Source organism: Dreissena polymorpha, unplaced genomic scaffold (genome assembly GCF_020536995.1).
Source record: "Dreissena polymorpha isolate Duluth1 unplaced genomic scaffold, UMN_Dpol_1.0 chrUn010, whole genome shotgun sequence".
Taxonomy (NCBI): domain Eukaryota; kingdom Metazoa; phylum Mollusca; class Bivalvia; order Myida; family Dreissenidae; genus Dreissena; species Dreissena polymorpha.
Genome location: NW_026273324.1, coordinates 683,599 through 705,109, shown reverse-complemented (window position 1 = coordinate 705,109; position 21,511 = coordinate 683,599). Strand labels below are relative to the sequence as shown.

The following is a 21,511-nucleotide window of genomic DNA, read 5'->3' as shown; positions in this document are numbered from 1 at the left end:
TCTCTGTTGTAACAAGCAGCAAATGGCCACACTATCTCTGTTAACCTACCGATAAAGGCGCTTTTATTTCTGCTGCATTGCCTTTTAAATAAACCGTTGTAATTCTGGTTTAAATTCTAAGCATCAGAACAAAAACATTGCCTTTACTCACAGCTCATTAATAAGGTTTTGCTGAATATTTCTTGCATTGTAAATTTGTTATGAGTTTGTATTTGTATCTCTTTAAGCTATTATTGGGTTCAATGAACAAGAAGAAAACATGAAGATCAGCGGACATCTTTACATTCAATGGCTTGATGAATTTCTCAATTGGAATCCAGAGAAAGACGGAGGACTTGAAATTCTTGCATTGGTAACACGTTTTACTCATCAAATACTCATAATTACACTTATGAAATCAAAATTCGACTGTTCAGTTTATTTGTTCTATTGAATAACTGTTTGTTAACTTAATTTACATTATAATGTGAAACGTTTTAGCAATCCCGATTAAAGAGTAACATATCAAATGTTTCAAATATCATCCAGAGTATATAAAGATTCAAGTTACATTTAAATGGTTGTTTAACCATCAAACATGTAAGAACTGCTGTAATGCAACATAAAGGGCTGTTGATTGATTTCGTCTTAACGGACGCATGCACGCTATATTGATTTTTTTATTCATTTTTATTCAAAGGAAATAAATTGAAAAAGTCTAGTTCTGTGATAGAAAGGCAACATATACTATGTTGTAATGTGTCCAGCGATAGATAGTGATTAGCAAATACATAGTTCTGTATACAATAACAACTTAACAACACAATAACGCACAAATGGATTTCAATGTGTGCTTAAATCATATGTTTTGTTTTCGTTTATGATTGAGTTTTACTTACCTATATGACAAACTCAAGATAACAATGTTCTAAATTCCTTGAATTTGTAGAAACAAAATGATATCTGGCGACCGGATGTTGCTCTTCATAAATCCTTCCGGACATTTACTGGTCTGGGATCTAGTCATTTGTTGCTGACAGTGGATGCTAATGGTTCGGTTCTATGGAGGCCTTACCAGGTATGAAATAATATGTCGAGAATGATATAACATGATTTAAATAACCTCCGCATACATAGTCTTTGTATTGTACTAGAATGTATATTACTGCATGCCTATAACTATGTATATAGAAAAGTGAATAGGGAACAAAACTAAATATATAGATTTATTACTCAACATACACAATTTATAAGCATCCTTTAAATACTAAATTTGTAGACATGAACCGGTATGTGGGCAAACAAAAAAAAAGATTTTAGTTGCAACAAGAAATCTCAGACCACACTTCTGGCGATAGATTTATAACACGTGGGATAAACGCATGTGTGGATGCACAGATTCTGGGGGCCACATGTGACATAGACATCACATATTTCCCATTCGATACACAGGAATGTCCTCTGAAGTTTTCTGCCTGTAGCTATTCTAAATACGAAGTATAAATGATTAAAAAACAGAAAGGCATCTATGTATACGAATTTCAAGAAAATTCAAGAAGGTCGTTGGTACAATATGCATTTATTTTAGATTAAACTAATGTTAGCATTAATCACAAACCATATATCGCAGCCTAACTGGAACCGATGAATACTTGAACGCCCATTCTAAAGTAAATATTTGAGTTTCATAATTTCATTATGATTCGATACTTATTCCTGTTACTTAACCGGCTGAACCAATGTAATATTCTTAATATGGCATTCATATATAAAACAAGATATATAAATTATTGTTATCGTCGAGCACATCATTGTTTATGTGTGTGACTTATCTCAGAAATATCAACCTTAGACTGACCTATGAGATACATTTAAATAAAAGTATAATGCATACTTTTGTTTTTGTACTGGAATCGAGTAAAAGCGATTATTAAAACATTCAAAAATACATAATATGTAATTGCGTCAATCTTCTTGTAAAACATGTGAACATACAAATACGAATACGATAAGGACATGTACATTACACAGTTAACGTAATGTCGATAATGCTGGTGAGCTATATACTTCATAATTTAAGGTTTCCACCACAGCTGATACGGTCAAGGGAGAGGAGGCCATGGTTATTTTTAAGATGAAGTTGAAGCGGAAGTCAATATTTTAAGTGTTCCACATACTCTGCCCCTATGGTTTTACTTTCGTTTTTAAACGTCCTCACTTTTGCACTACCGGTATCGGCGGTTGAGCGCGCTTCCTATGCTGTCACAGTGTTCCTGTCTTGGGCCGTGTTTCTCACAATAGTAGCGTCTTAGATTCCGAAGAATTCCAACACCGTCTCAATCACCTCAGTTTACATGACGGCAATGATAACGCAAGCACTGCGGCTGTTATAGCATCACTGTTAGAATCGCGACTGTCTTTTCTATATAAATACACGGACTCATTTGGCTCAGGATATATGAAGCTCTACCGTTCGGCTCGGATGTGTCATTGCAATTATGACGGAAAGAGCCATTCCGTAACTGAGATTAAATGGGTAGACGTTGTTGCCGCATTAGACTATTTCTTGTTTTGGTTATTCTTTGTGCTTACCTTCGTAGCAACTGTGGGTTTGTTTGTAATTGTGAACAATTGGTAAAGTAGTTCAAACATAAAAATAAATATCTTGGTAAAAGTCAAGATTAACATAAAAACCTCAGAAAAAAAATGATGCAATTGAATGTACTGTAAACCAGGACAAACTTTAAGTGTAATAATATTGTATTTCTCTTTTTAAATAAACATGTTTACCTTAATAAGTTTTGTCTAACAAATATAGAATACTAGGTCGGTGCCGAATAAAGCGAAGTTTATTTTGCGAGGCTTAGAAAATCTGAACCACGAGCCTTGGCGAGTGGTTCAGATTTTCGGGCCGAGCAACATAAACTTCGCTTTATTCGGCACCGACCTAGCATTTGATTTATCCCATCAATTTTCTTATTCGTAATTTTTTTTCTTTTAAAACAGATTAGGAAAATAGAACTACACGGAAAATCCAAAAGTTATTTTAAGCAAACATTGTTTTATTATTTTATTCGTGCCGAGCCAAATATATTACAAAAAGATCAGGAACTAACCTGTTGTTCTGTTTATCATACCTCTACGTCCCCGATTTTAGAGAAATACTGAAAAAAACTAAACAACTGCATCTTTAGCGGGAAAGAATATGACTTTTGTCGATTGACATGTTAATAATGACCTAATGAGTACGCGCACTTAACATTTTTAAATAATGTTTGTTTGCTTTTTGTGTTGCATTTTGTGTTTAAAATATATAACATCTTGGTATTAAATTGTTTGTTTTGTTGAATCTAATTCGATTTTACTAAAAATAATTACTAGTTGATTCCGAGTAATATGGCCATCCTCCTCCGCGCGTGACATCTATATTTCAGCATTGCCGAAATAAAAGAAAATATATTCCACAGTGGTTTATTTCGACAATGCACGTCTGATGATGGGATAGATCAACATATTAGTCTGTTAAAAGAACATTTATAATGTTGGTGGTTCATCCCAAAGCTTCCAAAATAAAACAATTAACATGAATCGTTTTCCACAAATTATGATGGTCATGACTGAAGAACATATGATTTGACTATAAAATGTCTTAATCAAGCAAACTTTATTTAAATATAGATTTGAATTATTTAGACAGAGGACACTTCTGAAATTACTTTTACTGAAATAAAAAATAATAAAATGTTATTGAATGGATAGTTGTCTTTATTCCGTCCAGTAGGCAATTGAATTCCTATAATTTTAATGACAAAAACAGAACATGAATACTTTCTATATAATATTAAATTTATGTAGAGTTTTGAACGGTCATAGAAGACGAAAGTACCTAAAAGTTTATATATATTTATACTGTTTCTAAGAAGATTTAAACTATTAACTCAACACAAAATAGTATGTTTTAAAACAAATAATTGCAATTAACAAATATTGTAGTAAGATTACTGTAACTGCAGTCGCTTGAATACGATACTGTACTATCAGCAAATGAAACTTAATTAAACTGTAAGTCGGCAATATAAACAAAGCATTCAAGTTATTATTCATTTTCAAATAGTTTTGTCTGTTAGATTTCTACAAACAAACACTTGAAAAGATTTTTATCGACCAACAATCGACAGCACTTTCGGCCCATTTAATAAAATCACAGTAATATGTTTAAGGTTCAGAAAAAAAATTTTTTGTCATTTATGTGGGCTTATTTTCTCCAGATTACCAACCCAACGCTCCCCGTGGTTTTCGTTTATTGAACAGATCTGGGTGACATTTAATAGTGAACAGCAGTGACCGCTGAGAGAAGAATAGTTTATTCAAGCAGGCGGAGCAAGAAGAAAGTGTCATTTTCTTTAGGAACATAATCCGAATTTGAACTTGTTATACGAAACAGTGTCCCCTTTAATATTTTTATTTTATTTTACAGTACTACCCCTTTAATTATATTGGATTTCGTAAATAATGACGTAATCGTTTCATCGCTTCTATATACGTAATCTACATGCATAGGTCATCAGGGTTATATCGTTAATCTTTATCAATATTTTCTCTTTGACGGGCGTTTCTTAGCAGTTATATAAACAACAAGCTTTGTAATATGGCGTTTTTACACCCACTAGTGCTACTGCTTTCTGTATTTGAACGATGATGATCTTAATCTTAATATTAACTCTATGTTGCTAGATTCTTAAAACTTTTTGAATAACGAATGGATGTAGTTGACACTTGTTCGCGATGTCATTTAGTCGTTCCTCAAAAGTTGTAACTCTATTGCTCTGGACTCCTTCCTTTCATTGAGTAATTACATAGTAATTAATTTGAATGCGTTTCTTTATAACAGAAGAACAGAAAAACTCTTTATTTACACAAGTATACAAGGTATGCAGTAAGGGCAACATAACAAAACGAGTTCTAACAATATTGTCCTGTTCAAGTAGGGAACAGTGATATCATCCATAACGTAAACAGATAATAGTAGTGTTAGATATTGTAACTATAATACAAGATACAAAGGGAAACTATTAAATGGAGTGTTCAAAAACATTCCATGTTTACAAGTTCGGTAGGAGGGGGGTGACATATCTTTACATATATATATGCAATAGTTATACATCGAGATCATGAATCATTTGAGTAATGTGTACACAATACCTTATAAACAATAAATCTGTACAATACAATGCAATTTCAATACTAATTGTATATATTATCAGTTAGACATATTAACAAAATAACATTAGCTGTGAGTAGCTATTAACACCGACATTTCTAAATAGCGTTCATTGTAATGTACATTTGCTCTATTTCCATTGTTCATATATATCCGATGATGACACAAAAATACAGTTTGATTCTAGGAAAAAGCATAATTCAAATAAAGACGCAAAAAACTGAAATATGAACAGGCAGTATAGTAGCATGTAGCCCGTGGAGCAATTTTTTTTTCGTTCGCGGTTTAGGGTGACGAGTACAAAAATGAGCGTTTGAATGGAAGCGCGTGCCGGCAATAAGACACATAATCCGAATTTGAACTTGTTATAGGAAACATTTCCCTTTAAAAAAATTATTTTACAGTACTGCTTCTTTAATCATATTGGATTTTTTTTACTGGTGACGTCATCGTGTCATCGCTTTAAAATAACGTCATCCGATCCACGTTCACTGTTTTGGGTACATGCATAGGTCATCGGGTTAATATCGTTAAACTTTATTAATATTTTTCTCTCTGACTGGCGTTTCTTGTCTGATTGATTTATTGTTTAGCAGTCACATTAAAAACTAAACTATGTAATAAGGATCGTTTTAACCCAATATTGCTACTTCTTCCTGTATTTGCACGATGATGGTCTTAAAAATATCAACTATATGATGCTACATTCTTAAATCTTTTTGTAAAAAGAAGGAATGTAGTTGTCACTTCTTTACAATTACATTTCATCGTTCCTCAAAAAGTTGTAACTCTGTTGCTCTGGTCTCATTCTTACCATTGAGTAATGAAATAGTCATTGAACTGGATGCGTTTTAATTCCCTTTTATCATTGTAATTTGTGTTTCAATGCTATCAGGTTAAATTTTATTTACACTTATATGTGTCATGAATATTGCTGGTTACGTGTGAGGTTGAGCGCTCAAAAACCGGTTTCAACCCCCAATGCTTTGCATTGAGCGTTCCAAGGCACTGACCCCAGCTTTATTTTTATATGTGTGTGTGTTGTTTCATACTGTTTTTGGCAATAAAGGACCAACCAATGGTATATAATAAGAATGCAATACTGCTCCAGCAGCTGAAGTTTCACTTCTTTATATTTAAACTCGAGCCAGCATCGCCAGATGAGAACACCTCTATCCAAGACGATTTTATAAAGAAAAGAGATCCATAGCTCATGAGTACAAAACCATGTGTTACATTTCTTGTATCATTAATAATTCTGATATGTGGCTTGCTGCTCCACATAGTCCAATATGACGTCATAACAGAATTTCAGCTGCATCTAGAAAATATATACAATTTGTTTTATTGTGAGTTTGAAAAGCAAAACAACGGTTCATACTTCCGTAATAATCGGGGTTTAAGGCGCAACTTGTTACCATACTTAAAGTTGCCTTCGTCTGAAAGTTCATTTACAACTTAAATGCCAAATGTTTTATCAAATATACATGCCTTGCTGTGGATAAGAAGACTTTTTCCTTGCACCATCGTCTTGACAGATTCTAAGATGTTAATGTGTCCATGTTGTGCTGATATGCGATAAATCTCGTTAATCAAAACAGCCACGACACCGCATTTCTGGAAACAGGCACTGTAAATAATTGAATATAGGAAAACCTCATGTATTGCGGACAAAGCGTAGTTGAACAAGATATGTACGCTTGAATAAGATAACATTTTTCGAGTATTAAGTATTGAGAAACCTATCTGTTTAGTTAGCTTATAGTATGAAATATAAATATGAGAATAATTTGGGAAGCACTGGGCTAAATGCATGCGCGTAAAGTGTCGTTTTAGATAAGCATGTGCAGTAAAGACAGGCTTATCCAGGACGAAACTTGCTGCTGTTATGGAGTTTTTCCTTCAAAGAAAGTCTCATCAAAACGAAAATCTAGTCTAGGCGGAAAGTGTCGTCCAGTGTGCGGCCTGAATAGGCTTATCTGTGATGACACTTTACATACAGGCTTTTATCCCATTTTCACCGCGACATTGACGGTATAACACGTTGTGGAATATACTTGCCTGTCTTCAACACTGTGGGATATACCTGTCGCGTGCACAGACTACTTTTTACTTTATCACTGAATGATTTTTGATAATTAATAAGTCGAGAAAACTTAAGCTTCAAAATTATACGACGTTCAACCTTTAAATCTAGTCATATGACATAATTTTTCGCCATCCGTATAATATATCAGATGATTGATGGCGTCATAAAATGACACTTTTTGCGTCATTTCCCCCCCCCCCCAAAAAAAAACAAACAAATGACGATTTATAATAAACGCGACTTATTTCACATGTAAATGTACTGTATATCGACAAACGGTATTTGAATTGTCAATATATCACATTTTCCTTATTTCGTGTAATGTGCATTGTTTATAATCCATGCATATACTTTTGACATTTAAGAATGTACAACAAGCCATACAAATATCGCAAAATTCATAAATAATCTGCAATATTTGCTATCCGATTTAATTCACGTTAATCATAGAGCTGTGTAAAGTATAAGATGGCATAAATAGCAGCACACTGGAATTCGAAACGTCCCATTTCGTACACGGGTATATCCACTGATTTATCTATTGTGTAATGGAATGTTTTCCATTCTTTGTGTTTTTATATATTAAAATTATTTTCTTGTACACAATAAGAGCATTTATCATAGACAATAACATTGTGCAAGTTTAAACATAATTATGTTTGTATGCAGAAATCTGCAAATGCATCCGAGTTTACCAACGGCTATTATTTGAAAAACTGCTCCGGTTCGTTTTAACAGAAGTAAGGTACATAGAGTACATGACGTAGCGTGTGACGAATCAGAAAGTTTATCGCGTTCATAAATTCATTTGAAAATAGTGATAGGATGGCATGAGGGTCTTTATTTAACTATGCTAAAACAATTATTAAAGACCCTAGATGCAAAATCGCCAATTATTGAGTTAAGTGGATTATAAGATGGATTATTAAAGGTAAGATACTAGTTCGAACGTGTTTTGGTTTTTGTTTGTACTTTTGTCGTTCCCTGTTCTCGGTCGGGGAAATGATTTTAACATGGGGGCCATTAATGTATTGGATCACACACGGCATACCCAAAATATTATATAAAAAACACGTTCTGTGTGTCATTAAATTCGTCGTCCGAAGTCGGAAAACGTATTACCACTGTATATTAAGTCAAATAAAGTGTCAGTCGCTGCAATTATCTGTTTGCTCGTCGAAAGTGTACATGTAGAATCTATGTTGACATCGACAATCATTTTGTCAGGAGCAATTGCCGCCATATTGGATTTTGATCATTTTCTTTCGAAAATAAAATGAATTAAAGTAAAGTAAAATTATCTTTTCGCGGTCGTAATGTGTTACAATTCGCATGCTGCGTAAAATTGAATCGAGGCATATGGTAATATTTTTACTCGTTTTACAGTTTGTGTGTGAATTGTCTTAAGACTATTTTGCGTACCAGAACAAATACACTTATATCACTACGCATGGTTACATTCGTTAGATTTTAAGCGATTTTTAAGAATGAATTAGACTAATTGTTAGGCTAAGGTTATTAGATCTAGTTATGTTAAATGTCACGTTGAAAAAAAAATCAAATGGGATAAATAGAATACAAGGATTAGCGTTGAATACAGAGAAGTTTATGTTGCTCGGCTCGAACACCGAAAGCGCTCGCCAAGGCTCGCGCTCCCGGCGTTCTAAGCCTCGCAACATAAACTTCTCTGTATTCAACGCTAACCTAGTATTCTGTATGTAACCCCCTTTTTTCAGAACCATCCTGGGATGTCATGCGACTGTACTAACTTGTCGAGTATTAATATCGGCTTGTCTTCTTTCATTTCCAGTTGCCATGTGTGCACCGCCTCTATCATCTTGAGAAGTGATGTCCTCTCTGTGTGTGTATCATCTCCTTTCCATGAAGTCAACACAAAGTGTTTGATGGTTTTGTCGAAGCCACTCTATAGTTTTGGTTTAAATAGTGTTAGGAAAATATATTGAACATGACATGAATTACATTTATGCAATAAAAGAACAAGATACAAAAAACTTAAATGAATTCTTCTCCAAACATTTCCGTGGTACGGTAAAGAATTAAGCACGTATTACCAGTTAAGGCAACTAGCAATTGGTGGAGATTTATATAACGTGTTTACTTAAGCGTGTGCATGCAGCAATACAACTTAAATATCGATATAAACTAGGTACAGCAGAAGGTGTAAATAGGAAAAATGAGTAATTTGTTTTATTGATTTTAAAGTGTGATATTAATATTGTTTTATATTGTTTTATCATTAACAAGAACGAAATCAAGCTTCCGAATGCTGTGAAGTAATCATATATTTGAAACAATATCAACTGTTTAAATAATTCTTGAAACATACCTCGTTCGCGTTTTTCTTCACGGAATAAGTTATTTCAACAAATCCGTTGTGTAGCGACTCTTTAATTACAGACAGAGCTCCGTTTTCTATATGTTCCCCGTCTGTTCCATCTTTGAGTACGTATTTCTGTCGATGCATGTTAAATATACTTTTATAATAAAAAACATTAGCGTAAATTCTTACTACTTCACACATTTTATTGACGCTATATTGTTAAGAAAAACTTACATTCCATTCAATGCCCAAGATAAGTGCAATAAACACAATCCATATATTAGTGTACGATGTATCATAACCGTTGTTATAATAAAACAAGACTATTGCCAAGCAACGTATGTCCCCTACCGGCTCCACCATGGTCAGATTTTTTTTATTTGTTGCCATAGCAACCATAATTCTTGCCGTAGGAACAAAATGAAATGACGTGCATAATTTCCATTTTGGCATATATCCATTTTTCAATTTTCATGAAAAAATATGAAAAACTTTTAAAGTCATCACATAATCTAGAAAAGTGTGACAGACAGACAGACAGACAGACGAACAGAGCGCAAACCATAAGTCCCCTCCGGTGAAACCGGTAGGGAACAATAATCTACGTTCTAGGAAAACTAAGCCTAATGCGCACAGTGTCGTGCCTGATTAGCATGTGTAGTCCGCAAACCGGAATTTCTCTTGGGAGAGACTTCCTTTAAATGAAAAATACCATTAAAACGGAAAGTGACGTCCCTGATATGCCAATGCGAACTGCACAGGCTTATTTGGGGCGACACCCTATGCACATACATTTCGCCTAGTTTTCCAAGAACGAGGCTAAAATGTAAAGTGTCTTATTAAACGAATGGCTTTCATTTGTGTGCTGTGTTTGTGTTAAACAATAATTCAATAAAAAGTAAGTACCGTTTCACTTCCATTCGATGCAATATCAATCAGCGTTACTATACCATGTTGTTGCAGATGAGACCAAAACATCGACAGCTGTGGTTCCGTCGGTCTGCTAACCACACATATTCTATTCTTTGCACTGAAAGTCTGTACAATAAACACATTGGACAGTGTTCGAATGAGACATTCAATTGCGCCACATTCTTGAAAAACTTGGAACAATGCATGTGCGTAAAGTGTCGTCCCGGATAAGCCTGTACAATGCGTACACCCAAATCACGGACGACACTTTCCGCCTAAACTGGATTTTCTCCAAGTAAAAACATATCCTGCAAGAAGAAAATAAAAGTAAGACGTGTCGTTCCTAATAATCCTATTTGGAGTAATCTGGGCCGACAGTGTTCGGGCGTGTATTTAGCTCAGTAAAGCCCAGTTTTCCAAGATCGCTGCTAAAATTACAGTCAAAGTTATAGTTAAACGAACACTATTACTTTCAGTTCACATGAAGTTTAAAACGCATATAAACATTATTCGTTTCATACGAGTTACGTGGTTTCTTGAAGTAACCGAATAAGGTTAGTGGGCATTTCCATTCTTTGGAATACAGGAGCAGTACAAAAGAAATCTACTTAAATAAACACGTCATGAATATCGACGACATTACATGAAACGATAACTATAATTCACGTACGGGGATATTGAGTTCAATTGGCTGGTCCCTTTTTCTATTCGGTGGATGTCGATAAGGGTGTACTGCAAATGTAAACACAAAGCATGCATTCTTAAACGGAGCATAACGGGTGTGCGCAAAGTGTCGTCCCATGTTAGCCTGTACAGTCCGCATATGCTTATCAGGGACGACAATGTCCGCTTTTATATAAATTTTCGTTTAACGGAAGTATCTTCTAAAACAAAATCCAGTCTCACACTGCATAGGCTAATCTTGGACGACACTTTTCGAACATGCATTAAACCCCGTTTTCATAGAGCGAGAAACAATTCAGTGCACATAAACTGCGTATTAAGCAAACACAATTCATTCTTCAAACATTTGTAAAGCGCCTTACGTTCAGTCCCGACTGTCTCAATATTGCCGTATTCTGCTTCTTGACTGGACACTTCTTGTATCTCTACTGGATCATGTTCCACACTTTGTCTCACTAGCTGAAATTGTAAATTAGTGTGAAGAAATCTTTTGATATCTATAAAACTTACTGTCTTTTATCTATTAAAAATAATGAATTTATATGAAAATTTTACATCGTCAACATTTTAAACTGATTGTTATGACACGTGCTTTAAAAAAATATGATCGTATGTAGCAAGTTAGCTTTAATATTGATATATGAAGTCTTTATCTAGTTTCCTATGTTTTTTAAATTATAAAATTGCGTTGATTTGTGAGTCTTGATTGGGAAAGAAACCGATAAAACCGATCTGTTAAACATGATTCTGATGTTATGATAGTTATTCACTTCGAAATGGATTAATATATTAATACATGAACAAATTTTGTGTTTCTGTTATGCCCCTTTTTCAAGAAAATAATTAATTATAATTTTCCTTCGCTGAAAAGTGACCCTCTCTCCCGTGGCGTGCCTAAATACATTAAAATTACTTCATTTTTTTACGAAATGACGTCATATTAATCCAGGAAAATTCTTCAGTTAAATTCTTTTTACATTGTAAATAAACGGTAAAGTAAGCATAACATTAAATAAAATTTGTTGGATTCGGTGGGTAATCGATTTTATTTCACTCGTGATCATAGAAAAATTATAAACAAGGATATAAACAAGGGAAGTACATCTTGATATGATAAATATAGAAAACGGAATTCCGAAAATGTGTTGTTTTCACCAATGAAAGAACAATTTTGTTCTTTTCACTGCTGTTATTTCACTGCAGAAATGTCATATTTAATCATTAGGTATAAAAGAAACACAAATTATAATGAAGAAATAGCATCAAGTCTTGAACATGAACACTTTTAATCAATGAGCAGATAAAGCCTAATTTGTTTGCAGCAACTAAGACTTCAATTGAATTAATTAATGCCACTATTTCATTTTAAAATTTCCATTGAGTTTGTTTACTCGCCGTCAAATATAGTTATAATGTATAACTGCTAAATAATAACAAAGAATAGGATACAAAGAACGCGCACGCGAAGGACGACCGAATTATAGACGGGCACGGCGGCGACATAGTTTTGTTCAAAGTATACTACCGACGATACTAATACTTTATCATTCATACATTACTATGCGCCTAATATATGTTTATATTAAGTCAAAAGAAAGTTTTTATACCAGTCAATGTTTGAAGGCAGATCATAATACTCAGAAGCAGCCATATACGTCATTTTTGTAAATTAAAATCAGGTGCAACAAAACAAACTATTTTGATAACAAGATGTTATATATTTAAAGAACAATAAGCTACAAAATAGGACACAAATATATGGGCGCAAGTGCTCAACAAGCCTCGTCGTTTTTTTTTTAATTTTAAGCCTCACCTGTTATGTTAAAGAGCGATTGGTCAGTACTCTATTATTATCTATATATTACTTCGAACTGATGTTCAAGTCGGGTGTCTGTCGAGTCATCGTTACGGCCCATCATGTAGTTGTAGACACGTTCGAACTGTCCGGTCGTCACGTGATGTGTCCCTATCAGGAGAGCCTCTGCCAGGGCTTCGTGTAGGTAGACGTACTGTTCCTGTATGCCATATTACATACTTGGAATATAAACATAGATTGCATATGTGAACGTGATTTGTTTTAGTAAGTTAAGCGTATTTTAGCTCGATTGCATTGAATGCCTTAATCTCGGGTCCGTTTCCTTTGTAGAACCAGTTTTTGGTTTTGGGAGGGAGATTATTAAATGTGTATATGTCTCATGAATAAATATTCGCACATCTATTATTTTTTTGTTAACATAGTGTTATACTATTTTGAACACCAGAATAGGCATTAATATAACGTAAAGCATACTGCTTTAATTCACGTATATATTATATGATGCACGAATGTATTCTATGATTCACGTAGGTGCTCTATGATTCCCATTTGTGTTATTGAACCCAATTGTATTATGGGATTCACATATGTATTCTAGATTTCATGTATGTTTTATATTGTTCACGTATGTATTCTATGATTCATGTATGTATTCTTTGATTCACGTATGTGGTCTATGATTCAAATCTATATTCTTGCATTTAAGCATATATTATGTATGTTTGATATTATTCCCGTATGTATTATATGATTCACGTGTGTATTCTATGACTTACATATGTACGCTATGATTCACGAATGTATTCTGTGATTCACGAACTTATTATATGATTCACGCAAATATTCATTTACAAATCGTAATAATCCATTGACCTTTGTTTGGACCATGCTGACCCTTTGTTCCCGTAGAGCCTCGACCATCTGGAAAGGTCTCACGCATTTCTCCATCTTGGCTTGTGAAATGAGGTTGTCAAGAGCAATAAATGTTCCTGTTCGCCCAACACCAGCGCTGTGAATAAAATATGCAAACTTCAGTGCAATTAATTGAAACGTATATGACCTCATAGTGTATAATATTAATATGATGTTTTTACCTGCACTGTCATATTTTATATTTTTATTATTTACATTTGTACACAAGCATTTCTTATAATCAATAGTAACCATGCTACGCTTGTTTATGCTCACGCTAATTGTGTTCTGTTTTTCTGTACTTGTTTATGTTTCTGTTTTTGATAATCGGGTTATCAGCGAAACAAAACATTGATAAAACATCTGTCACTCATGACATGATGGACCGTGCATCGATCTACGAGTATCATATTTACGGCGACTACGATGTGCATGTGTATTGCACGGGGCAGAGAAATGGTGTCAAGGTTCAACACATCTATATTGTTGCAGGCGGAAACCATACTTAGCTGGGAATCAAACAGAAACTGGTGAACAGACTTCACAATGATTTATTTGTGGAGAACGAGTAAAATAAGGTCAAGCAGAAAGAACACTAGAAGACATTATACACTGTACGTAGAAAAACATACAAAACGCGCTCGTCAACAATACCACTCGTGGTTAAATTTAAAAAAACAAAGCGCTACCAAATGTTGGTTACATACACCGGAAACATTTTCCGCAAATGTACACATCAGATCGCATTAAACATCCCGGACCCTCCAACGGTAGTCTTTAGAAGAGACTGTATTTAACAATCTAATGCACACGGAAAAGCAACGTCAGTTATTTTGCAGGCAAAACAAGAGCGTTCGATGCCCAATGATATGCAATCAACCCATAGTTGATGGGGACAGATGCGAATACCTATATAGATGGCAAAGCCTGGACTGTGAGGAACGTGTTGGCCGGAAACTCAAGCGATGTTATGTACGCGGTGCTTTGTGCGTGTTGCAGAGGCTTCCTGTACATATGGGAGACAGGAGGTACCGTTTACCAAAGATACCTACTCAATATCTTCAGCATTTACAAACGGCACAGCCATCCGGTCTCAGAACACATCGTAAATGTATGGCCACACCGAGCATAACTTACTGATAATAAGGCTGATGAAGTAAAATGGGTCCGATGAGAACCGATACACCATGGAGTAGCCAAAAGTACGTAAGTTCGTTATCTAAGAATCATACGAGGTCAAAAAAACAAGGACTGAAAATAGATATAGAAAATCGCGGCCATTCGCCCATTGTTTTTCAACCAGACGACGTTACTTTTGTTTTAAATCCTACCATCAAATACATTATGCGAAGGAAGATGACCTGGTTTAAACGCGATGCTATTATTTTACCTGCAGTGAACAAGGATTGGTGATTGTTGTTCATCTCGAGTGCCCACCGCTCTCCAAAAGTCTACAAGACACCAGGCTGTGTCGGGAACATCTTTGTCAGGCCAGGCCTTGAAGTGAAACTGCTTTACTACCCTCGTATCACGTCCCTGTTGTCCCAGATACCAACAATATAAACATATTAACAAAAGTATTTTCATATGCGCCTCGTTCTGGAAAACTGGGCATTATTTGTGGGCGATAAGTATCGTCCTAGATTAGGCTGTAAAGTCCACATAGGCAAATCAAGGACGAAACTTTCGGCTTTTATGGTTGTTCGTTTAAAAGAAGTCGTTTTTTGCGAAAATGCAGTTGAGGCGAAAAGTGCCATCCATGATTAGCTTGTGCAGACTTCACAGGCTAATCTGGGACGACACTTAACGCACATGCAGTAAGCACTGTTTTGGCAGAGCGAATTTCATATTAACATAAATTGTTATATATAAATTAAAAGATTCATCAAAGTAAGGTTACTTCATCGCTGGTAATTAAGTAATCGGATATAACACTTACGTGTACACTTAAGAATGCGTTAGCTGCATTAAGCAGACAAGTCCAGTATAAAAAACTACAACCAACTTATCCCCACCGTCGTAATTTGGAATGTCCGGATATTGTAATCGCCCATCTCCACGACATCAACGTATTTGACGTCAACACGTCCGTACTTGCACACACCATTCAGCTCTTCAGGCCAATATTGAAGACATTTCAGCTGCGTTATAATACGTCATGTAAATCAATGTAACACTCTATGATCGTAACTATTAATACAATATTAATCCGTGGTTAGCAGTCTAAGATGTTCCTTATCCACGCCAAAATGTAACGGAAAGGAAAACTACGTTTCCCCTTCGCATATAAATATGTAAACCAATCAATATTCCGCTTCCAGTACAAACATACAAAATATATACACATGTACAAATATGTAAATCAGTTAAGAACATGTGTAATTTAATGTTTAAAAACTTACTCTTATATCCCTAATACAATCAGTTTGATTAAAGTAATGTTCATTAGCTGACTTTTATATTACAAATACAATCAGTACTTTAAAGCTCCTACCGTTCCCATTTCGACCAGGTTTGTCAACATCACAATCTTGTCAACCTTTTGCTGCCATATCATGCGCCATAAATCCTCCAGTGTTTTCTCAGTGGCGCCTTTAAAGGTAAATGTAATAATTATATCTGTTATAAAAACCGGTTAGCTGTTATCGATATCGATTCAATATATTTTGTTAGAGTAATTGAAGCTCGTTCTAAGAAAAATGGGCTTAATGCATGTGCGTAATGTGTCTTCCCAGATTAATCCTGCGCAGTCTTACAATTTCCGCTGTTAAATAAATTTGTCTTTCAATGGAACTTTCTTCTTACTGAAAATCCTCTCTACGCGAAAGTGGATTGTGTCGTCCCTGATTAGCCTGTGCAGAGCGCATAGGCTTATCTGGGACGACACTTATTGCACATCCATTAAGTCCAGTTTTCTCAGCATCAGGCTTAATTTGTTCGGTAAGCACGCGATTCGCGGTACAAACAGAAAAAATATATATGGCTTTTTTAAATAACCAAAACGATGCATCCCTTACCCTGAGAAGCGATGAATTTCTTTATCTTCTGGAATCCCTAAATTGCAAAATACATGTGTTTATCTTAGTGACTATCATTATTTCCACTCTTATTATTATTATTATTTATTATTATTATCATTATTATCATTAGTATTATAATAATTATAATTATTATTATTACTATTATTATAATTATTATTATTATTATTATTATTATTATTATTATTATTATTATTATTATTATTATTATTATTATTATTATTATAATTATTATTATTATTATTATTAGAATTTTTTTTAACAGTTCCTTTTTGTTATTTTTGTAACCGAACAAAGTGTACGTGTATAAAGCTCGCGTTGATATATTCGGATTCTCCTTCCAACTCTTTTGTCAAGGACACACGGTTATGGTCGTCTGAAAATATAGATGAGCTTCGTTCTGGAAAAAACTGGGCTAAATGCATGTACGTTAAGTGTCGTCCCAGATTAGCCTGTGCAGTCCACTAGGGCAGATCTGCGATCATACTTTACGGTTTCATGGAATTGTTCGGTCAAAGGAAGTATCTTATCAATAAAAGTCCACTTTAGGTTGAAAGTGTCGTCCATAATTAGCCTGTGCGTACTGAATGGCTAATCTAGGACGACACTTCTCGCAGATGCATTAAGCGTCGTTTTCCCAGAACGGTCTCATATGGTTTAGGTGAACCTTTGAGACCCCTATTGCGCAATAATTCTTAATTTATTAAACAAGTACTTAAGATTGTTGAGTTTAGTTTTACAAAATTGACTAATGTCGCTTTGAATTGTTCAAGAATTTTCTTTCGAAATATTTATTGACCCGAACGCTAATGCGGAGACAAAATCACTTACATGCATACATCTTCCTGTAGCGGTTCTTTCCCTTGTTTTCTTCAGACGATGCTATTTCGTGCTTATGAATAAGCCCGCTTCGCAATTTCTACAATAAATAATAAAACGATTATGTTAAAACATTAACAATGGGAATAATAATTGACATTTTATACTGTTATTGTTTCATTTGTGTTTCCTTGCTTGAAACTCTTCCTCAAAGAATTTTGAATCATTTTTCATTTTAATTTTCTTACTTTTAACTCGTCGTCAAAGAATATTTAATCACTTTCGATTCAGTTTTCTGACTTTAAACTTGTGATCAAAGAATATTGAATCACTTTTCATTTAGTTTTCTTACTTTCGTCATTGAAGAATTTTGAATCACTATTTATGTTAGTTTCCTTACTTTAAACTCGGCATCAAAGAATATCGAATCACGTTTCTCGTGAATGTAATCCCAGAGATCATGGATTTTTATTCCAGGGGCAACTGTCTTAAAGCTGTAGTAATTGGGGTCATCAAACTGTGCATCTGTTGAATTTCCAACACCAGGCAATCTCTTGATGACATCTTAGATTTCAGCATGAAACATTGAATCCATCGATAAATACTACAGACACAAACCATACAACAAAGTTTCAATACAATCCACATTGATAAATTGTATGAGTATAAATGTATAAATGTAATTTTGAGCATGGAAGTGGATATGGGTGTCATGCTATTTTATTCAGCAATTAATATAGTAAACAATTGGTATGGTTTCTTCGAGGCTTATATTAATGCACTATAAAAAATAGTAATCTACATGCACTTAAATTTAACAAACATTGACCTAAATACCTTTTGAACTGATATGTGTTGTATCCTCGACGGAGACATGTTCAAAATGTTTAGCTCGATCAATCCCTTCGAAGTCTGTCTCTATTTTCGAAGGTATAGATAACCCAGTATGACTTTTTGACCTGCTGAAATTGCATCATTGATAATATTTCAACGCTCAATTTTGTAATGGGAAAATGTTGTATATACTTTTTCGTCAACTGATTATGTATACTTAAATTATTTAAAATTGAATATTGACTTACGATTGAAGTTTTCGCCTCCTGTAACACACAATTACGCCAGCAATACCAATGGCAATAAGTATAGCTGCGACGCAACCACCAACAACTCCAGCGATCATAAAGGTATTAATCCCTCTTGTCTCTTCTTGCGCTGCAATTTACCAGTATATCAAGAAATTTGCAATTTACATATAATCTATTGCTTCTGTCGTGTCTTCTATACATGTGCGTAATTTGTTAGATGCAACTCCGCATGGGACAGGAAAGGTAAAAAATGAAAACAATGAATGTTTACGTTTGCAGAAACCGTTATCCATCCTGTACCCATCGTGACATTGAGAAGACATTGCGCAGGATCCATTGATGTGATGACACTTGTCACAGTGACAGTCCATGGAGCAATTTTGTCCGTATGATCCCGATTCGCAGGCTATAATAACATATTGATATATAAATATGAGCCTCGTTCTGGGAAAACTGAGCTAAATGCATGTGCGTCAAGTGTCGTCCCAGATTAGCTCGTTTAGTCTGCACAGAATTATCAAGGACAACATTTTCCACCTACAATTTATCCGTTCAAAGATAATTCCTTTAAAGGAAAAATTCCGTAAAAGCGGAAACTGTAGTCCCTTATTAGCCTGTGTGGACTGCACAGACTAATTTGGGATGAAACTTATTCATTAAGCTCAGCTAATATATTAATATATTAATATTTGGGATGAAACACATTCATTATACCCAGCTAATATATTAATATGCATGTATTAAACAATTTCAAGAAAATCATTTGATTAGAAGTATATTATAGAAATCAATCATTGATAACAAGGTACTAATATTGGGTAACAATTCCATAATAATTTAAAGAAATCATTTTGCAATAGCATATCAATAAGACTAAAATCTCGACACCCACACTCAGTACAAGAGTTGACATTGACCTTATAAGAGTTCGAGAATAAGAACAATGTACCAATAAAAAGCTAAAACAATAAAATACATGACCTCACTGTTTAATTTAAGTGAACAAATATATGTATACAAATTTACTCAAAACATTTTAATATCAATCATGATTTTATTCTCATGTGCATACAATTGTAAAAAAATTGTAAGAATCTGATTCAGCGCTAAAAAGTATGAAATATCAACTTCAAAATATTCATTGGTGGTAACATGATTATACGGTATGTCGATCATGCAACAGATACTGTCTCTCCACCCAGGGTCGCACATGTCAATCTCAACCGTGCAACAGATACTGTGTCTCCACCCAGGATCGCACATGTCAATCTCAACCGTGCAACAGATTTTGTCTCTCCACCCAGGGTCGCACATGTCAATCTCAACCGTGCAACAGATACTGTCTCTCCACCCAGGATCGCACATGTCAATCTCAACCGCGCAACAGATTCTGTCTCTCCACCCAGGGTCGCACATGTCAATCTCAACCGTGCAACATATACTGTCTCTCCACCCAGGATCGCAAATGTCAATCTCAACCGTGCAGCAGATTCTGTCTCTCCACCCAGGATCGCACATGTCAATCTCAACCGTGCAACAGATGCTGTCTCTCCACCCAGGGTCGCACATGTCAATCTCAACCGTGCAACAGATTCTGTCTCTCCACCCAGGATCGCACATGTCAATCTCAACCGTGCAACAAATGCTTTCTCTCCACCCAGGGTCGCACATGTCAATCTCAACCGTGCAACATATACTGTCTCTCCACCCAGGATCGCACATGTCAATCTCAGCCGTGCAACAGATTCTGTCTCTCCAACCAGGGACGCACACGTCAATAACAACCGTGAAACAGATACTGTCTCTCCAACCTGGAACGCATATGTCAATCTCAACTGTGCAACAGATACTGTCTCTCCACCAAGGGAGCACATGTCAAGTTCAACCGTACAACAGATACTGTCTCTCCACCCAGGGACGCACATGTCAATCTCATCCGTGCAACATATACTGTATCTCCAACCAGGGACGCACATGTCAATCTCAACCGTGCAACAGATACTGTCTCCCCACCCAGGATCGCACATGTCAATCTCAACCGTTCAACAGATACTGTCTCTCCACCCAGGATCGCACATGTCAATCTCAACCGTGCAACAGATACTGTCTCTCCACCCAGGATCGCACATGTCAATCTCAACCGTGCAGCAGATATTGTCTCTCCACTCAAGATCGCACATGTCAATCTCAACCGTGCAACAGATACCGTATCTCCACACAGGGACGCACATGGCAATTTCAACCGTACAACATATACTGTCTCTCCACCCAGGATCGCACATGTCAATCTCAACCGTACAATAGATACTGTCTCTCCACCCAGGGACGCACATGTCAATCTCAACCATGCAACAGATTCCGTCTCTCCACCCAGGATCACAATCAGGAAAATGGCCAGAAACATGATTGATGGGAAGTCACAATTACATGATGAGGAGCAATTGAGGCCATCGGTAGCATGCTTTAAATGTTGATAGAGGATCACATGTGCTTAGAATTGTAACAGCAGTAATACGTATATCATACGTACCCGAGGTAAACGGCTTTATATGGCACATATAAAAGTATTTTGTAGATTTTAAATCAAGCAACATTTACTGTTTCAATGACTTGCA

General features: G+C 35.3%; 1 protein-coding gene across 1 annotated transcript in view; it reads right to left on the bottom strand.

Moving 5' to 3' along the window:
* The window catches only part of LOC127863492 (receptor-type tyrosine-protein phosphatase kappa-like), a 43,925-nt gene extending 22,625 nt beyond the window's left edge, over nt 1-21,300 (bottom strand). The window contains exons 1-13 of the mRNA XM_052403040.1: nt 21,228-21,300; nt 20,657-20,707; nt 18,212-18,336; nt 17,824-17,911; nt 16,449-16,546; nt 15,345-15,490; nt 13,916-14,051; nt 13,092-13,241; nt 11,589-11,685; nt 11,213-11,274; nt 9,637-9,762; nt 9,059-9,213; nt 6,688-6,830 (exon numbers count right to left, since the gene is read on the bottom strand). Of these exons, the coding sequence (XP_052259000.1) occupies nt 6,688-6,830; nt 9,059-9,213; nt 9,637-9,762; nt 11,213-11,274; nt 11,589-11,685; nt 13,092-13,241; nt 13,916-14,051; nt 15,345-15,490; nt 16,449-16,546; nt 17,824-17,911; nt 18,212-18,336; nt 20,657-20,707; nt 21,228-21,300 (1,450 nt within the window). The remainder of the gene's footprint in view (nt 1-6,687; nt 6,831-9,058; nt 9,214-9,636; nt 9,763-11,212; nt 11,275-11,588; nt 11,686-13,091; nt 13,242-13,915; nt 14,052-15,344; nt 15,491-16,448; nt 16,547-17,823; nt 17,912-18,211; nt 18,337-20,656; nt 20,708-21,227) is intronic.
* Nucleotides 21,301-21,511: the final 211 nt, after the last annotated feature.